The sequence below is a fragment of the Microcaecilia unicolor genome, chromosome 2 (assembly GCF_901765095.1).
Source record: "Microcaecilia unicolor chromosome 2, aMicUni1.1, whole genome shotgun sequence".
Lineage (NCBI taxonomy): Eukaryota > Metazoa > Chordata > Amphibia > Gymnophiona > Siphonopidae > Microcaecilia > Microcaecilia unicolor.
In genome coordinates, this window is record NC_044032.1 from 293,687,310 (window position 1) to 293,703,437 (window position 16,128).

Here is a 16,128-nt window from a genome sequence, read left to right on the forward strand (position 1 = left end):
AAGATGTCTGGTCTTTCCATAATTAAACTTAAATGATTCACTAATAAGCAGGTACAAAGTTTCAAAATCACCTGCCTCATAAAGTTAATGTTATTAATTGGGTATTTCCAAACAGGAAGAAATAGCATAATATTGTCTGCAGAGATTCTATCATTTAGACCTAAATCTTGTCATATATCATTTAAAATCTAATGAATAAGATAAAATTGCTGATACTGCAGTGCCCTGTGAGACTCCTCTCAACACAGCAAATTAAGCCGATGTTCTATTTGACAAATAAAAAGTGAGCCATGCCAGGACAGTAGATCCTTTGCCAATGTCTGTAATAACAAGGGATGATCCACAGCATGAAGGGATGTCTGTATATCCAGAAAGACCATGTGATACCCTAAGCGAGGGTTCAGAGTGGGCCGGTAGAAGAACTCAGCTGGACAACAGGATATAAGCAAAAATAAGTATTTATTTATCTGAGTCCTGAGGCCTGTTACTTCGCAGGGCCAGGAACATAAGTTGGAAAACCTTCCTCCATTCAACAAACACAGTCTCAAGCGGGCCTCTAGCTGACAGGCCCAAACATAGTCTATGGCTGGTGGGGCTGCTACGCCCCAAACACTGCCTGTAAGTTCTTGATTCTTCTCCAAGTCCCAGGTCTGGCTCCAGCCAGACCTCAAGTCTCAGTCAATTAGCAAAAGTGGCTTACCTCAGCCAGGTCACAATCACTGTATATCAGCAGGGGAACCCTTACACTACAAGGCAGCTTCTCTCCTCCTAGGGCCTCTTTATCGGGGTCTCCCTGACCTATTCAGCTTCAGGGCTTTTAGCTCCATCCATCCTGATCTGAGTTCTGCCTCTCTGACTGAGCAACTGCCTCAGTCTCAGCAGACTAGTGTCCCCTGCTGAAAGGAGACTGAACTGCATCATTCGTGAGGGTGTGCTGTTCTTCATACTATCTACTCCCTCGCATTCCACTACATTAGACCAGCGACTTTCAGCTCCCCCTGCCAAGTGTCCAGAGTAGAAGCTAATTACAGTTCATTGCTCTATTTAGGCCTAAACACAAACTGAAATTTATTTATCAGATGTTTCTCATTATATATTCTTGCAACTGTTTCGGCACCACTTTTTCTATGATCTTGCTAATAAGGGCGAACTTGAATTTTGCTCATGCTTCTTAGGATCCTTGATGTCAAGACATGGATTTTTAAACTAGGCCTCTTTTAATGATAACTGAAGATGATCCATCCTGAAAGATGCATCAATAGTGGCTGCTCATTGTTCAGCCATAGAGGACCTTAACAACTTATTAAGTCCAGTAGGACACTGATCATATATGGATGTTTTACTAGAAATATTAGATAATAGCTCTTTTATTCGCTTTTTTGAGATCAGCTGAAAAGTTTGCCTTGCAACTATAGAATCAATAGAAACCAATTAAGACAGTAATCATATATTTGACTCATGGGCTTCCATTTTTGTTCTCACATAAAGTTTTTACAGGACATTATCTTCTTAGCTATCTTCATCTGCATATCACTCAATAATTTTTAACAGCTGAAAATAACTCATGTGGATGACTTGTAGCCCCAGTAAACTGTTATCTGAAAAAAAATTACATATACCTTTTGTTACTGGAGGACCACTAATGTTCAGCTTGACACAACATCTGCTATGGAGAAATTATTTCTGCAGAAAACCAATGCACAATGTGATCATGATTTTGAAACCAATTTTTTTCAGTGAGGTTACTGCCTGAAGCACCTTTTCTACATAATTATTCCAGTTTGTAATCATATTTTCAATATCTTCTCTTGGTAAGGGCGGCACAACCATTCCATCCTAATGTTCAGTAAATATCTTAGGGTCAGCTCCACTCCTAATTATCCTCAAATGTTGCAACTGTAAAATTTAAACATATTTTGTTGCTTCCAATTAAAGCTAAACAACCAATGATCAGACCAAGGCACTCTAGTGGTGGAAATACTACCCATTAAAGAATCGGTACCTACTGCTTCAGGAAGGAAGACCAGATCCAGGGTAATACCCTTATTATATGTTGAGAAATGTGTTAATTAACACATACACAAAGCCTGCATATCAACAACAACATGATCCACCTTTGGATACAATATTGAAGTGTAAGATGAAATCACCTAAAACTATGATATGCAATATCCACTTCCACAGTACATAAATATTCAACAAATGACAAATAATTTATCTCAGCATCACTCAGGGGGTGATAAGTCAACATTAATAGCTGCCATCCACTATGAACAATGTTGTATATCTGTGAATATGAGGGCTTGGAGGAAAGGAGAAACAGGGGTGGCATGATACAGACGTTCAAATATTTGAAAGGTATTAATCTGCAAACAAACCTTTTTCGGAGACGGGAAGGTGGTAGAACTAGAGGACATGAATTGAGGTTGAAGGGGATAGACTCAGGAGTAATGTCAGGAAGTATTTTTTCACAGAAAGGGTGGTAGATATGTGAAATGCCCTCCCGCGGGAGGTGTTGGAGATGAAAACGGTAATGGAATTCAAACATGCGTGGGATAAACACAAAGGAATCCTGTTTATAAGGAATGGATCTACGGAATCTTAGGGGAGATTGGGTGGCAACGCTGGTAATTGGGATGCAAAACCGGTACTGGGCAGACTTCTATGGTCTACGCCCTGATCGTGACTGAATAGATATGGATGCGCTGGAGTGTAAATTTAAGGGGCTTCAACGTTGGCTTCAGAACTTTTTAGTACAAGAACAGTGCTGGGCAGACTTTTATGGTCTGTACCCTGAGAAAGGCAGGGACAAATCAAACTCGGGTATACATATAAAGTATCACATACCATGTAAAATGAGTTTATCTTGTTGGGCAGACTGGATGGACAGTTCAGGTCTTTATCTGCCGTCATTTACTATGTTACTATGGTGTTAATAAAAAGAAGAACTCCTTCTCCTCTCCCGTTCATCCCAGGTTGGGATTCACACATATAACCTAGAGGACATAAATGATTCAGTTATACTTGGTTGCTAGGAATCAGCCATGCTTCACTTATATAAAATATATCCATATGAATGTCACAGATCAGGTCAAAGATAATTTCATCTTTCGTTTTAACCAAAGTAATTGTAGCCAAATCATGGTCTTAAGGAAATTCAGGTTGACTAGTGAATGTAACAACTTGTTGCTTCCCTGTCTCTTCTCATGGTCTAACAGCCAAGCCTAAAGGCTATAGTGGCCCATGCTCTGGATAACAAATATTACTCCTAAAAACCCATTGGACAGAATTCTTCTGTAATAAAATACTAAAAAATCAACAATCAAAAATAAAAGAAAAACATTTTAACAAATTATAACTAAAATGCAACAAAACCATGTGAAATAGTGAACCAGCAATCAAAAGATCATGGTTGAGCAAACAGTGTAGTGGACCATGGAAGCGAAACATCTGTGGAGGGTTGACCAGACCCCTTTGGGGATGAGAAACTGTCTTTCAGATGGCTTAGCTGCTAGATTTGGGAATCCACTTTTATATTCACACAAGCGGATTAACAGTAAATACATGTTCATACCACTTTACATAAAGTAGTTCCAAAAGCAAGTCAATGTATTTACAGAAAAGCAAATAATTCCAACAGTCCCTTTTACAGGGGATCACAGGCAGAACTACAGCAAGACTAGCAACAAACATTTTACTGCCATCATATTCTTCTCTCTGGGCACACTGAACTTCTTAACTTTACAAATTCACACTGGGCCATTTCATCTTAGGGTTCCCAAGAGCTCTAGACTTGCCTGACGTCAGCCCAGTCCTGGACTTAACCTATTACATACATGAACTTGTAGTCTTGCTTTTCATAGAGAATGTAGTTTGGAAATCAGCATAATAGCTATTGGTGGAGGAATAGCCTAATGGTTAGCGCAGCAAACTGAGGGGTCCTTTTACTAAGGTGCGCTGAAAAATGGCCTGCGCTGTTGTAGGCACGTATATTGGATGCACACAGGTCCAATTTTCAGGATGCAAAAAGGCCTTTTTTGGGCTGAAAATGTACGTGCGGCAAAATAAAAATTGGCATGCGTTCATTTTAGGCCTGAGACCTTACTGCCATCCGTTGACTTAGTGGTAAGGTCTCGTGCGTAAACTGGGCAGTAATTGTCAGCACACGTACACTGCCGATTACCTCCCGGCTAGCGCCATGCAGTAGAAAGTAAAAAATATTTTCTGCTGCACATATCGGACGCGCGTAAAAAATGGAATTACCGCCCGGGGCTTGCGGCAGCCAGGTGGTAGTTCCAAATTGATGCACATTGGACACGTGTAGGTGCCTATGCGCCTTAGTAAAAGGGCCCCTGGAATCCTGGAGAACTGAGTTTGATTCCCACTGTGACTTCTTGTGACCCTGGGCAAGTCACTTAACCCTTCACTGCCCCAGGTACAAAAACTTAGTTTGTGAGCCTACTAGAGACAGAGAATGACCTGCATAGAATAATAAAAGGAGTAGATAACAAAGCAGACCAGAAGCCCAAGAAATCCTAAAAAGACCCAACATGGTCACGTTTTGCCAAAATGGCTGTATCAGGGGTAAAACACTAACCAGGGGCAAAAACTGTGCTTCCCCCAGCTGTTGAATGTGTATCCAAGACTGCAATCAGCAGCTCTGAGAGAAAATGAAGGCAGTTAGAGGTAGGGCAACTGCTTCTCCTCTCTCTCCCATTTTGGCAAAATGTGGCCATATCAGGTCTTTTTGAATAAAGGATTTCTTGGACTCCTTCTCTGCTTTGTGTTCGACTTATCCTTATGTGCTTCAGACCTGCAAAGCCTCTTCTTTGCTACTAGAATAATAAAATGTAAACTGCTTTGGTTGTACTACAGAAAAGCAGTATATCAAATCCATGACCCTTTACATACAAGACTGGATCAACTCTGTCAGTGAATGTGGAGCACTCAATTTCAGCTGGTTGCCAAATATCTGCTTCCAGTGCTGATCAAAGGTTTGTGAAGCCCTAGGATGGGCCGTTCTTACATAGAAAGAGATATCATAATTGAGTTATCCAGGTCAAGACGTTCTAAATTCTGGTGGTATTTTAGTAAACGATTGTTGATGCATTGTCTTTTGTAAAATACCCGCAGGAGTGCACATACAGTGGAAACAGTCATGAGAGAGATTTGCAAGCAGTGAAGGCAATGCATGCAAATCTCTCTCATGAATATTCATTGTGGAACTTCCTGAAAACCTGACTAGCTGGGGTGCCTCCAGGCCGGGTTTGGGAACCACTGCCATATGTAAATAGCAGCTTTCTGGAATTAGATTTATATGTAACAATACATAAATATCTTTTGGGAAGTATGAACTTCTCCTAAAATCACAGGTCAGGAATCTTGGGATACCACTAGACTCATTACTCACTCTGATCCCACAAATTTAAACAACCTTCAAAAATTGTCTCTGCCACCTATGGCAGCTATGAAATCTCTCTCCATATATTGAAAAGACGAGTCTGACCATAGTGGAGGAGTGGCCTAGTGGTTAGGGTGGTGGACTTTGGTCCTGGGGAACTGAGGACCTGAGTTTGATTCCCATTTTAGGCACAGGCAGCTCCTTGTGATTCTGGGCAAGTCACTTAACCCTCCATTGCCCCATGTAAGCCGCATTGAGCCTGCCATGAGTGGGAAAGCGCAGGGTACAAATGTAACAAAACAGTGGTCCATGCTATGAAAACATCACAACTAGACTACTGTAATGCCCTGTACACTGGCCAAACCAAAATAGTTTGTATCAGCTCCAACTAATTCAGAATGCTGCAGCATGACTGATAGAAGGCTGCAAGTGATATGACCACATCACGCCTTTCCTGCAAAAGCAACACTGGCTACCAGTACCTTACAGGGCTAAATTTAAAACTCTATGTTTGGTTTTCAAGGCCCTCAGACAAAATGGGCCAATGTATTTAAAGAATAAGTTAACCCTTTACACATCTTTAAGACCTCTAAGGTCCACTCAAGGATTATCACTATCTGTATCCTCATCAAAAGAAATTGTATGATCTGATACCCGTCAGCAAGCCTCAGGAGTAGCCCCATGCTCTGCAATTTACTCCCAGAGGGGCTACGTATAGCTCAAGACTACCTCTACTTCAGGAAGCAGGTGAAAGCCTGGCTCTTCTCCAAAGCTTTTAATACATAGGGTGACTAACTATACGCCCATTCTGCACCTGGACTAGCTTGCTACATATACTGTAACTTAGATCAGTTCCTTATCTCTTGCTTAACTATACAAACAACTTGCCTTGATTTTAGCTAACCATCAAATTCTCCCAACTGACTCTGTACCATGCATCTTGTTCCCATCATATATCTGCTCTTGGTCCCTCACCTATATGGTAAGCCATATTGTAGAAACTATTTAGCATCATATCTATGTTAGTTGAATGCCCTAATGCATGCTTATTAGGCAGTGGCGTAGCAAGGGCGGGGCGGTGGGGGCAGTCCGCCCTGGGTGTCCGCGGGTGGGGGGTGCTCCGTCGCGTCTCTTCTCCTGCCACCGCCTGCCTTTTTCTTTTCTTTTTTTTTTTAAATCCGTGCAGCCACGCAGGCAGCGCTTCACGTCTGCCCTGCGTGTGCTGTGAAAGAAGTAAATCACCAGCGCTGGCTTTGGGCCTTCCCTCGATGTCCCGCCCTCTTGTGAGGTAACTTCCTATTTCCTCGAGGGTGGGACATCGAGGGAAGGCCCGACGCCAGCGATTTACTTCTTTCACAGCACACACAGGGCAGACGCGAAGCGCTGCCTGCGTGGCTGCACGGATTTAAAAAAAAAAGAAAAAGGCAGGCGGTGGCAGAAGAAGAGGGCTCTGTGGCTCTCAATGGAGGGGGGACGGGACTGGGTCGGGGGGGGGAGCTCAGAGGGGAGAAGGGAATTGGAGAGGGGTGGGGGAGTTCAGACGAGGGGTGCTCAGAGGGGAGAATGGGGATTGGGGAGGGGTGGGGGTGCTCAGAGGGGATTGGGGAGGGTGGGGGAGCTCAGAAGGGTACTCAGAGGGGAGAAGGGGATTGGGGAGAGGTGCTCAGAGGTGAGAAGGGGATTGGGGAGGGTGGGGGTGCTCAGAGGGGAGAATGGGGATTGGGGAGGGTGGGGGTGCTCAGAGGATTGGGGAGGGTTGGGGAGCTCAGAAGGGTACTCAGAGGTGAGAAGGGGATTGGGGAGGGGTGGGGGAGTTCAGAGGAGGGATACTCAGAGGTGAGAAGGGGATTGGGGAGGGTGGGGGTGCTCAGAGGGGAGAATGGGGATTGGGGAGGGGTGGGGGTGCTCAGAGGGGATAAGGGGACTGGGGAGGGAAGTGCTCATGGGAGAAGGGGTCTGAAACTGGAACTGGGGGCTGAAAAGAGGTAGGGGCTGAAACTGTGGGGACTGGGGGCTTTAAAGGGGACAGGGAGAACTGGCTGGGGCTGAAGCTCGGGACTGGTGAGAGAAAAGGGCTGGGGTTGAAACTAGGGGCTGAAAAGGGGACAGGGAGAAGTGGCTGGGGGCTGAAGCCCAGGACTGATGGGAGAAAAGGGCTGGGGACTGGTGGGATAGTGGGGCTGAAAAGGGTGGCATGTGGGAGATGTGGGCTGGAACTGGAACTAGGTGCAGGTGGAAAGAGGGGGCAGAGAGAGGGGACAGAGAACAAAACCCCCTTCCTCAGGTCAGGATAGGATACTATAACAGCACTATACTGTATTGACCTGAGGAAGGAGGTTTTGGCCTCTGAAAGCTAAATGTATTAGTCCAATAAAATGGTATTTTATTTTCTATATTTGTTTTATTTCTATTTGTTAATTTGTAAAGTGGTGATCGGATTTGTTAGTTTTTTCAAATTTACATTCACTGTCTTTATATTTTGCACAGTACTAGGGGACATTTTCTGTTTCTGTGGTGTTGCATTGTATGCAGAGTCTGGCATCGGGGGTTCAGTTTAATTTTTGTCTAAATAGAAGGTTTATGATTACTTATTCTATAGTGGATTAGGGTGTATCTGTGTTTGTGAAAAAGACATGGCTTTCGGTTGGCATTGACTGTGCAGGATCGACGATCTGTACTAATCTGTCTGTTTTCATTTTACAATAGGTGAATTGATGTTCTAGTGCTCACTGTAGCGTTTAAGATGCTTGTGTGACTTGTAGAAATGACTGCTTATGGTATGGTAGAATTGCGCTATAGGTCCTGAGTGTTTTGTATTCTTGGTATGCCTAGTACTGGATTTGGGGGGGGGGGGAGTGTTAAAAAATGATCGGCCCCGGGTGTCAACTACCCTAGCTACGCCACTGTTATTAGGTGTATCATTAGTATTATGCTAGCATTGTATTACATCTCTGGTATTTGAGTTCCAGTGCTGTTAAATGTGCATATTTTTGATACTGTTTCACGGTAGTTCTATTATTAGGTTTCAATTTACTGTTTTCAAGTTTACCTCATTTATTGTATTTATATTTGATCATTTTACTATTGTTATGCTGTTAACAAAATTGTAAGTTTTATGTTAAACTGTACCTGTTGTACACTGCCTTGGGTGAATCTCTTCATAAAGGCAGTTAATAAATCCCAATAAATAAATAAATATGTGTATGCAATATTCATGTCTAAATGGCACTGTTTACATATGGATATGTTTATAAAATAATGACCATAGAGAGTCACAAAAGAGAGGGTAACAGCATACAAAAAAAACAACAGAAACACAAAAAGCAAACACTGGGCCTTCAGGAAAAAGAAAAATGTAATCCTTTATTCCAAAAGATGACCCGACACGGGCCGTGTTTCGGCATACAAACGCCTGCCTCAGGGGTCAAAAAGATCCTATAGGTACAAACATATAAGTTCAATCAAGCAGTCAGGGTACATTTCCCAGAGTGTGCTGATTGCCGATGGTGTTTTACATTTCGTACGGACAATCAGCACACTCTGGGAAATATACTCTGACTGCTTGATTGAACTTATATGTTTGTACCTATAGGATCTTTTTGACCCCTGAGGCAGATGTTTGTATGCTGAACCACGGCCCGTGTCGGGTCATCTTTTGGAATAAAGGATTACATTTTTCGCTTTCCTGAAGGCCCAGGGTTTGCTTTTTGTGTTTCTATAATATAATGGCTAAAATGTGATTATAGCCTATTGTAAACCCTAATCATGGAGAAAGATAGCCCCTTTGAATAAATAACCCTGACTACAAAGGGGATAGAGTTTGATGATCCAGGAAAAGGATTCAACAATAAGTATCCTTGTGTGAAAAAAATATATGAACTCTTCACTCAATAACTGGTAGCAACATGTCCTTGAGCAGCAATAGCTTCTTCTACATTTTCTCTGTAACTGTTGACCAGTTCCTCACACCACCCTTGAGGAATTCTGGGCCATTTCTCAGCACTAGTGCATGTATAAGAAAACAAACAAGTAATGAGTTTGAATGTTGTAATTAAGCAAAATTTGTCTCCAAAAACCTCCAATGTTTACTGCATCTGTCTGCTTCTACATGTTTTAGGTCGGTGTAGATCTTTACATTTATCCAGTCCAAATAAGAACATCTGGGGAACAGGTACCTTATTTCCAGCTTCTCCAGTCTCCATGCCATCTGGTCCTGGTGCTTTTCAGCTAGAAGGAATCTCTCTCTCATCTCTCAAAGAGACAGCAATGACAGACAACAGGGGGGATCTGGCAAGAAGGCGGTTAAGGGTCAATGGAAATGGCAATACAGTAAGATGCTTGATTTTTGTTATGTTTTATTTTAGTAGTGGCTTGAAAACTCCTTAAAGAACAGACGACTCCTATAATTAGGAAAACAAAATAAAAAAGAAATGCACCAGTTTCCTAGAGACAAATGTTTACTTGGTTTTAATTCAAAGAGCCAGGAAGCAACATGTCAGTGGACCACGCTATCTTGTATACGTGAATATTTGCTTTTAGGAGGTTTGAAAGGTCACTTGGGTACTAAACTAGAGGATTTCTGCATATTCCCTTTTTGTTTCATTCATTTATTCACTCAGGTATATTTAAGTACTGAATTGTCATATAGAAAAAGATAACTAGATCTGTAATTAGGTTTTCCTCAAAATGGGCCTGTGAAGTTTTTTATGCATGCTCATTTTCTCTTTTTTTATTGTGCTTTAATGGGCTGCTTTGCATAAATTTGCATCGTAGCAGTTCAATAAAGCAAAATTTACATAAATGTTTGCGCTCTTTGGTAATTTTTTAAATACAATTGTCTATCAGGATAAGATAACTTTGCTTTAAAAATTTTTTCATTCCAGGTTCATCCGTCCGCTGTCTTTAGAAATGAAACCAATGTCATCTTTAAGGTATAAATATTGTGTAGTAGTTGATTTTTAGCTTGTATAATCCCATGTAAATGGCACTTTTTGGAGCTACTAACAATTATTATTTAAGAATTTTTGTAGCACTGTACTGAGGTACCTTATAATAAACATACAACATAACACTCAGTACATATATCTATGGAAAATAAATCAAATATTGCAACATTAAATAAACAGAGATTATTGTAATGTGAAGGCTTCACTGTAACCTGCTCACATTTACCAAAGGCATGACCCCAAGACATTGGGAGGAGCATAATCGAACGGGGTGCCCATGTTTCGCTGAGGACGTCCTCGCAGGATGTCCCTGCAAAGGGGCGGGGAAACCTGTATTATCGAAACAAGATGGGCATCCATCTTTCATTTTGATAATACGGTCGGGGATGCCCAAATCTCAACATTTAGGTCGTCCTTAGAGATGGTCGTCCTTAGAGATGGTCGTCCCCGGTTTTCAGCGATAATGGAAACCGAGGATGCCCATCTCAGAAATGACCAAATCCAAGCCCTTTGGTCATGGGAGGAGCCAGCATTCGTAGTGCACTGGTTCCCCTGACTTGCCAGAACACCAACCGGGCACCCTAGGGGGCACTGCAGTGGACTTTAGAAATTGCTCCCAGGTGCATAGCTCCCTTACCTTGGGTGCTGAGCCCCCCAAAACCCACTACCCACTACTGTACAACCCACTACTGTACAACACTACCATAGCCCTAAGGTGTGAAGGGGGCACCTACGTGTGGGTACAGTGGGTTTCTGGTGGGTTTTGGAGGGCTCACATTTACCACCACAAGTGTAACAGGTAGGAGGGGGTGGGCCTGGGTCTGCCTGCCTGAAGTGCACTGCACCCACTAAAACTGCTCCAGGGACCTGCATACTGCTGTCAGGGAGCTGGATATGACATTTGAGGCTGGCATAGAGGCTGGCAAAAAATATTTTAAAAGTTTTTTTAGGGTGGGAGGGGATTAATGACCACTGGGGGAGTAAGGGGAGGTCATCTGGTCAGTTTGGGCACCTTTTTGAGGCTTGGTCGCAAGAAAAAATGGACCAAGTAAAGTCATCCAAGTGCTCGTCAGGGACGCCCTACTTTTTTCTATTATCGGCCGAAAATGCCCATGTGTTAAGCACGCCCCAGTCCCGCCTTCGGTATGCTTCCGACATGCCCCGTGAATGTTGGTCGTCCCCGTGACAGAAAGCAGTTGAGGATGCCCAAAATTGGCTTTTGATTATGCCGATTTGGGCGACCCTGGGAGAAGGACGCCCATCTCCCGATTTGTGTCGAAAGATGGGCACTCTTCTCTTTCGAAAATAAGCCTGTGGGTCTACTTGCTATTTCAAAAATATAAGGGGGTTTTACTAAATTGTATTTAGCGTGCCTTAACAGCAAATATTAAAATGCACTAATTTCAAAGACTGTACTGTAATTGCTAGAATATCCTCAGCAATTACTGCATTGAAAACTGCATTAGCAAAGATAATCCTAGTTGCAATTAGTGCTGCTTCATTTAGCACCTACTGTTGAGGAGGTGCCAAGTGAACCAGGGCTAACAGCAAAAGTGACCATTAGCATGCAGTAGGCACAGTGCACTAACTATAAAATGCAGTTCACACCCATTCTCTACTCATGACCCAACTATTCCCCCCCACCAACCCAACAAACAGTTAATGTGTGAATTAGCATGTGAAAACACCATACCACCACGGTAACAGTTGGTGCGCTTCTGTGAAAGTGGTTAATGTGTGCTAATTTGTTAGTAAAGGGGCCCCTTGGTGCTTGATCATGCTGCCTTGTTTTTTTCCTTCCTTCCTTAGGGGTTCTTTTACTAAGGCGCACTGAAAAATAGCCTGTGGTAGTTTAGACGTGTGTTTGGGCGCTTGCAGAATTATTTTTTAGTGCACCTACAAAAAATGTCTTTTTTAACATTTTTGCCAAAAATGGACGTGCAGCAAAATTAAAATTGCTTCACGTCCATTTTGGGTCTGAGACCTTACTGCAAGCCATTGACCTAGTGGTAAGGTCTCACTTGGTAAATGAGCGGTATTGGTCTACGCGCGTCAAAAACATTTTTTGGACATGTGTAGTGGACGTCCACCAAAATTGAAATTACCACAAGGGCCACGCGGTAACCGGGAGGTAATTCCAATTTGGCATGCGTTGGGCACATAGGCGCCTACATGGCTTAGTAAAAGGGCACCAAAAACCTCTATTCCAGTTTTATGATTTTTCACCTTTTCTCCCTGTTTTGCAATTTGTGATTCTACAGATTTATGATATTTAGGAAGTCTCTTTACTGCTGTATTTAATTCCTTTTTTCTCCTAATCTAGTATCATGGCTTTGTGTCACTCCAAGTAGAAGATGATATCTTGCCTTCCAACCCAAGTGAAGAAGCTAAAGACCTTGTGGCCAGTCAGGGGTGGCCAAAGTGGGACATGGCTTCTTCTCTGAATATTGATGCCCCACAAGCAGACAAGGCAGCCCTGATGACAGCATCCCACCACAGCACTCAGGTGGAAAACCGTTTGGCATGTAGCTATTCCAGTTACTTTATCCCACTGAGACACATGTTAACAAATGAGGCATTCTAGTACAATGGATAGACCATTTTAGAACCATTGTGCAGCATCTATATGTGTAAATAGTGACATTAACATGTGTAGATGACCCAGATTACCCAGATTCAAAAAGGGAATGCTTTGGGGAGCCCCAAAAATTATACATGTATTTCTCATTTTACAATTTTGGAACACTTTGTCGTTGGCTTTTGCATGTCTTCTAAGATATGTATAAGCTGCTGGAAAAATACTCATTTTAGTAAGAGTTTGAAACGAGTGATTGAGGGGCAATTATGCTTAGCTCTCCACGTACTTGGTGTACGATTTAAAATATAAACTTGTCTTTTAGTGCTTTTGCTCCTTAGTTGATTGCAATTATTATAATTGTCTAGAAAATTATTTTTATAAATATAATTGCAGATACCTAATATAAGAACATAAGCATTGCTATATTGGGACAGACTGAAGGTCCATGAAGCCCAGTATTCTGTTTCCAACAGTGGCCAATCCAGGTCACATGTACTTGGCAAGATCCCTAAAGAGTAAAACCAGATTTTTTGCTGCTTATCCCAGGGATAAGCAGTGGATTTTCTTAAGTTCATCTTAATAATGACATATGGACTTTTCTTGTAGGAAATTGTCTTCTAAACCATTTTAAAATCCTGTTAAGCTAACTGCTTTTGCCACATTCTTTTGCAATGAATTCCAGAGTTTAATTACGTATTTAGTGAAGAAATATTTCCTCTGATTTGTTTTAAATTTACTACTTAGTAGCTTCATTATGTGCCCCCTAGTCCTTGTATTTTTTGGTAAAGAATAAACAAGTGATTCACATCTACCCATTCCATTGCACTCAGTTTTTTATAGAGCTGTATTGTATCTTCCCTCAGCTGTCTCTTCTCCAAGCTGAAAAGTCCTAGCCTTTTTAGTCATTCCTCCTGGGGAAGTCGTCATTTCCATTGCCCTTGTCTGCACCATTTCTAATTCTACTATATCATTTTTGAGATACAATGAGTAGATTTGCACACAATATTTGAGGTGCAGTCACATCATGGAGCAATACAAAAGCAATATTCTCAGTTTTGTTCTCCATTCCTTTCTTAATAATACCTAACATTCTATTTGCTTTCTTAGCCGCTGCTGCACAATGAGCAGAGGGTTTCAAAGTATCATCAATGATGACACCTAAATCCTTTTCCTGGGTGGTGACTCCTAATGTGGAACCTTGCATCACATAGCTATAATTTGGGTTCATCTTCCCTACATGCATCACTTTGCAGTGGCTCATATTAAATGTCATCTGCCATTTGGAAGCACAGTCTTCAAGTCGCATAAGGCCCTCTTGCAATTTTTCACAATGTTCTTGTGATTTAACAAATCTGAATAACTTTGGGCTCATTTTCAAAGCACTTAGACTTACAAAGTTCCATAGGTTACTATAGGGCTCATTTTCAAAAGAGAACAACGTCCAAAAAAGTGTCATAAAGCAGCATTTGAACGTTTTTCTTCTCAAAACATCCAAATTGGTATTTTCAAAACCTATTTTGCAGGCGTCTATCTATGCAATTTGTGTCGGAGGCATTTCGGGGGTGGGATGAGGGTGGACTTAGGATGTTTCTAATACTTGGACGTTTTACAGCCATAATAAAAAAAACCCAAATATGTCTAGGGCAAAAATCTAAATGTTTTGATCTAGACCTGTTTTTAGAATGAATAAGGCACCAAAAGGTGCCCTAAATGACCAGATGACCACTGGAGAGAATCAGAGATGACCCCCCTTACTCCCCCAGTGTTTAGTGCACCCCTCCCACCCCTGAAATATGTGAATAGAAATAGTACTTACCAGCCTATATAACAGCCAGGTCTATTAGAGCAGCATGCAGGACCCTGGAGTAGTGTAGTGGTAGGTGCAGTAGACAGGTGGACCCAGGCCCATACCTCCCCCTACCTGTTACACTTGTGGTGGAAACTATGCGCCCTCCAAAACTCACCAGAAACCCACTGTGCCCACATATAGGTGACCCCTTCACCCATAAGAGTTATTGTATTGGTGTATAGTTGGGGGTAGTGGGGTTTGGGTGGGGTTTGGAGGGCTCTGCAAACAAGATAAGGGAGCAACAGTAAGATGTGTACCTGGAATCATTTATATGAAGTCCATTGAAGTGCCCTCTAGGGTGCCCCATTGCTCTCCTGGGATTTCTGGGAGACCAGTCTACTAAAAATGCTGGCCCCTCCTACATTCCAATGGATTGATTTTCTACATTTTTTCACTTATATGTTTTTTTTTAATGGCCTGAAAAGATAAACGCACACAGCACAAAAACTTGTTACAAACAGTATTTTTAAAAAATGTAGACGTTTTCTGGTTTCAAAAATGGTCGTTTTCTATTAGGATTTGGGACATTTAGTTCAAAACATCCAAAGCCCGACTTGGATATCATATCGAAAATGCCCATCTATGTACAGTGGTGGAAATAAGTATTTGATCCCTTGCTGATTTTGTAAGTTTGCCCACTGACAAAGACATGAGCAGCCCATAATTGAAGGGTAGGTTATTGGTAACAGTGAGAGATAGCACATCACAAATTAAATCCGGAAAATCACATTGTGGAAAGTATATGAATTTATTTGCATTCTGCAGAGGGAAATAAGTATTTAATCCCTCTGGCAAACAAGACCTAATACTTGGTGGCAAAACCCTTGTTGGCAAGCACAGCGGTCAGACGTCTTCTGTAGTTGATGATGAGGTTTGCACACATGTCAGGAGGAATTTTGGTCCACTCCTCTTTGCAGATCATCTCTAAATCATTAAGAGTTCTGGACTGTCGCTTGGCAACTCGCAGCTTCAGCTCCCTCCATAAGTTTTCAATGGGATTAAGGTCTGGTGACTGGCTAGGCCACTCCATGACCCTAATGTGCTTCTTCCTGAGCCACTCCTTTGTTGCCTTGGCTGTATGTTTTGGGTCATTGTCGTGCTGGAAGACCCAGCCACGACCCATTTTTAAGGCCCTGGCGGAGGGAAGGAGGTTGTCACTCAGAATTGTACGGTACATGGCCCCATCCATTCTCCCATTGATGCGGTGAAGTAGTCCTGTGCCCTTAGCAGAGAAACACCCCCAAAACATAACATTTCCACCTCCATGCTTGACAGTGGGGACGGTGTTCTTTGGGTCATAGGCAGCATTTCTCTTCCTCCAAACACGGCGAGTTGAGTTCATGCCAAAGAGCTC

The 16,128-nt window shown here is 42.3% G+C and overlaps 1 protein-coding gene across 1 annotated transcript in view; it reads left to right on the plus strand.

The window, feature by feature from the left end:
• Positions 1-16,128, plus strand: part of FREM1 (FRAS1 related extracellular matrix 1) — a 307,907-nt gene that overhangs the window by 263,385 nt on the left and 28,394 nt on the right. Inside the window, 3 exon segments of the mRNA XM_030194282.1 lie at positions 9,519-9,730; positions 10,285-10,332; positions 12,671-12,853. Coding sequence (XP_030050142.1) covers positions 9,519-9,730; positions 10,285-10,332; positions 12,671-12,853 — 443 coding nt within the window.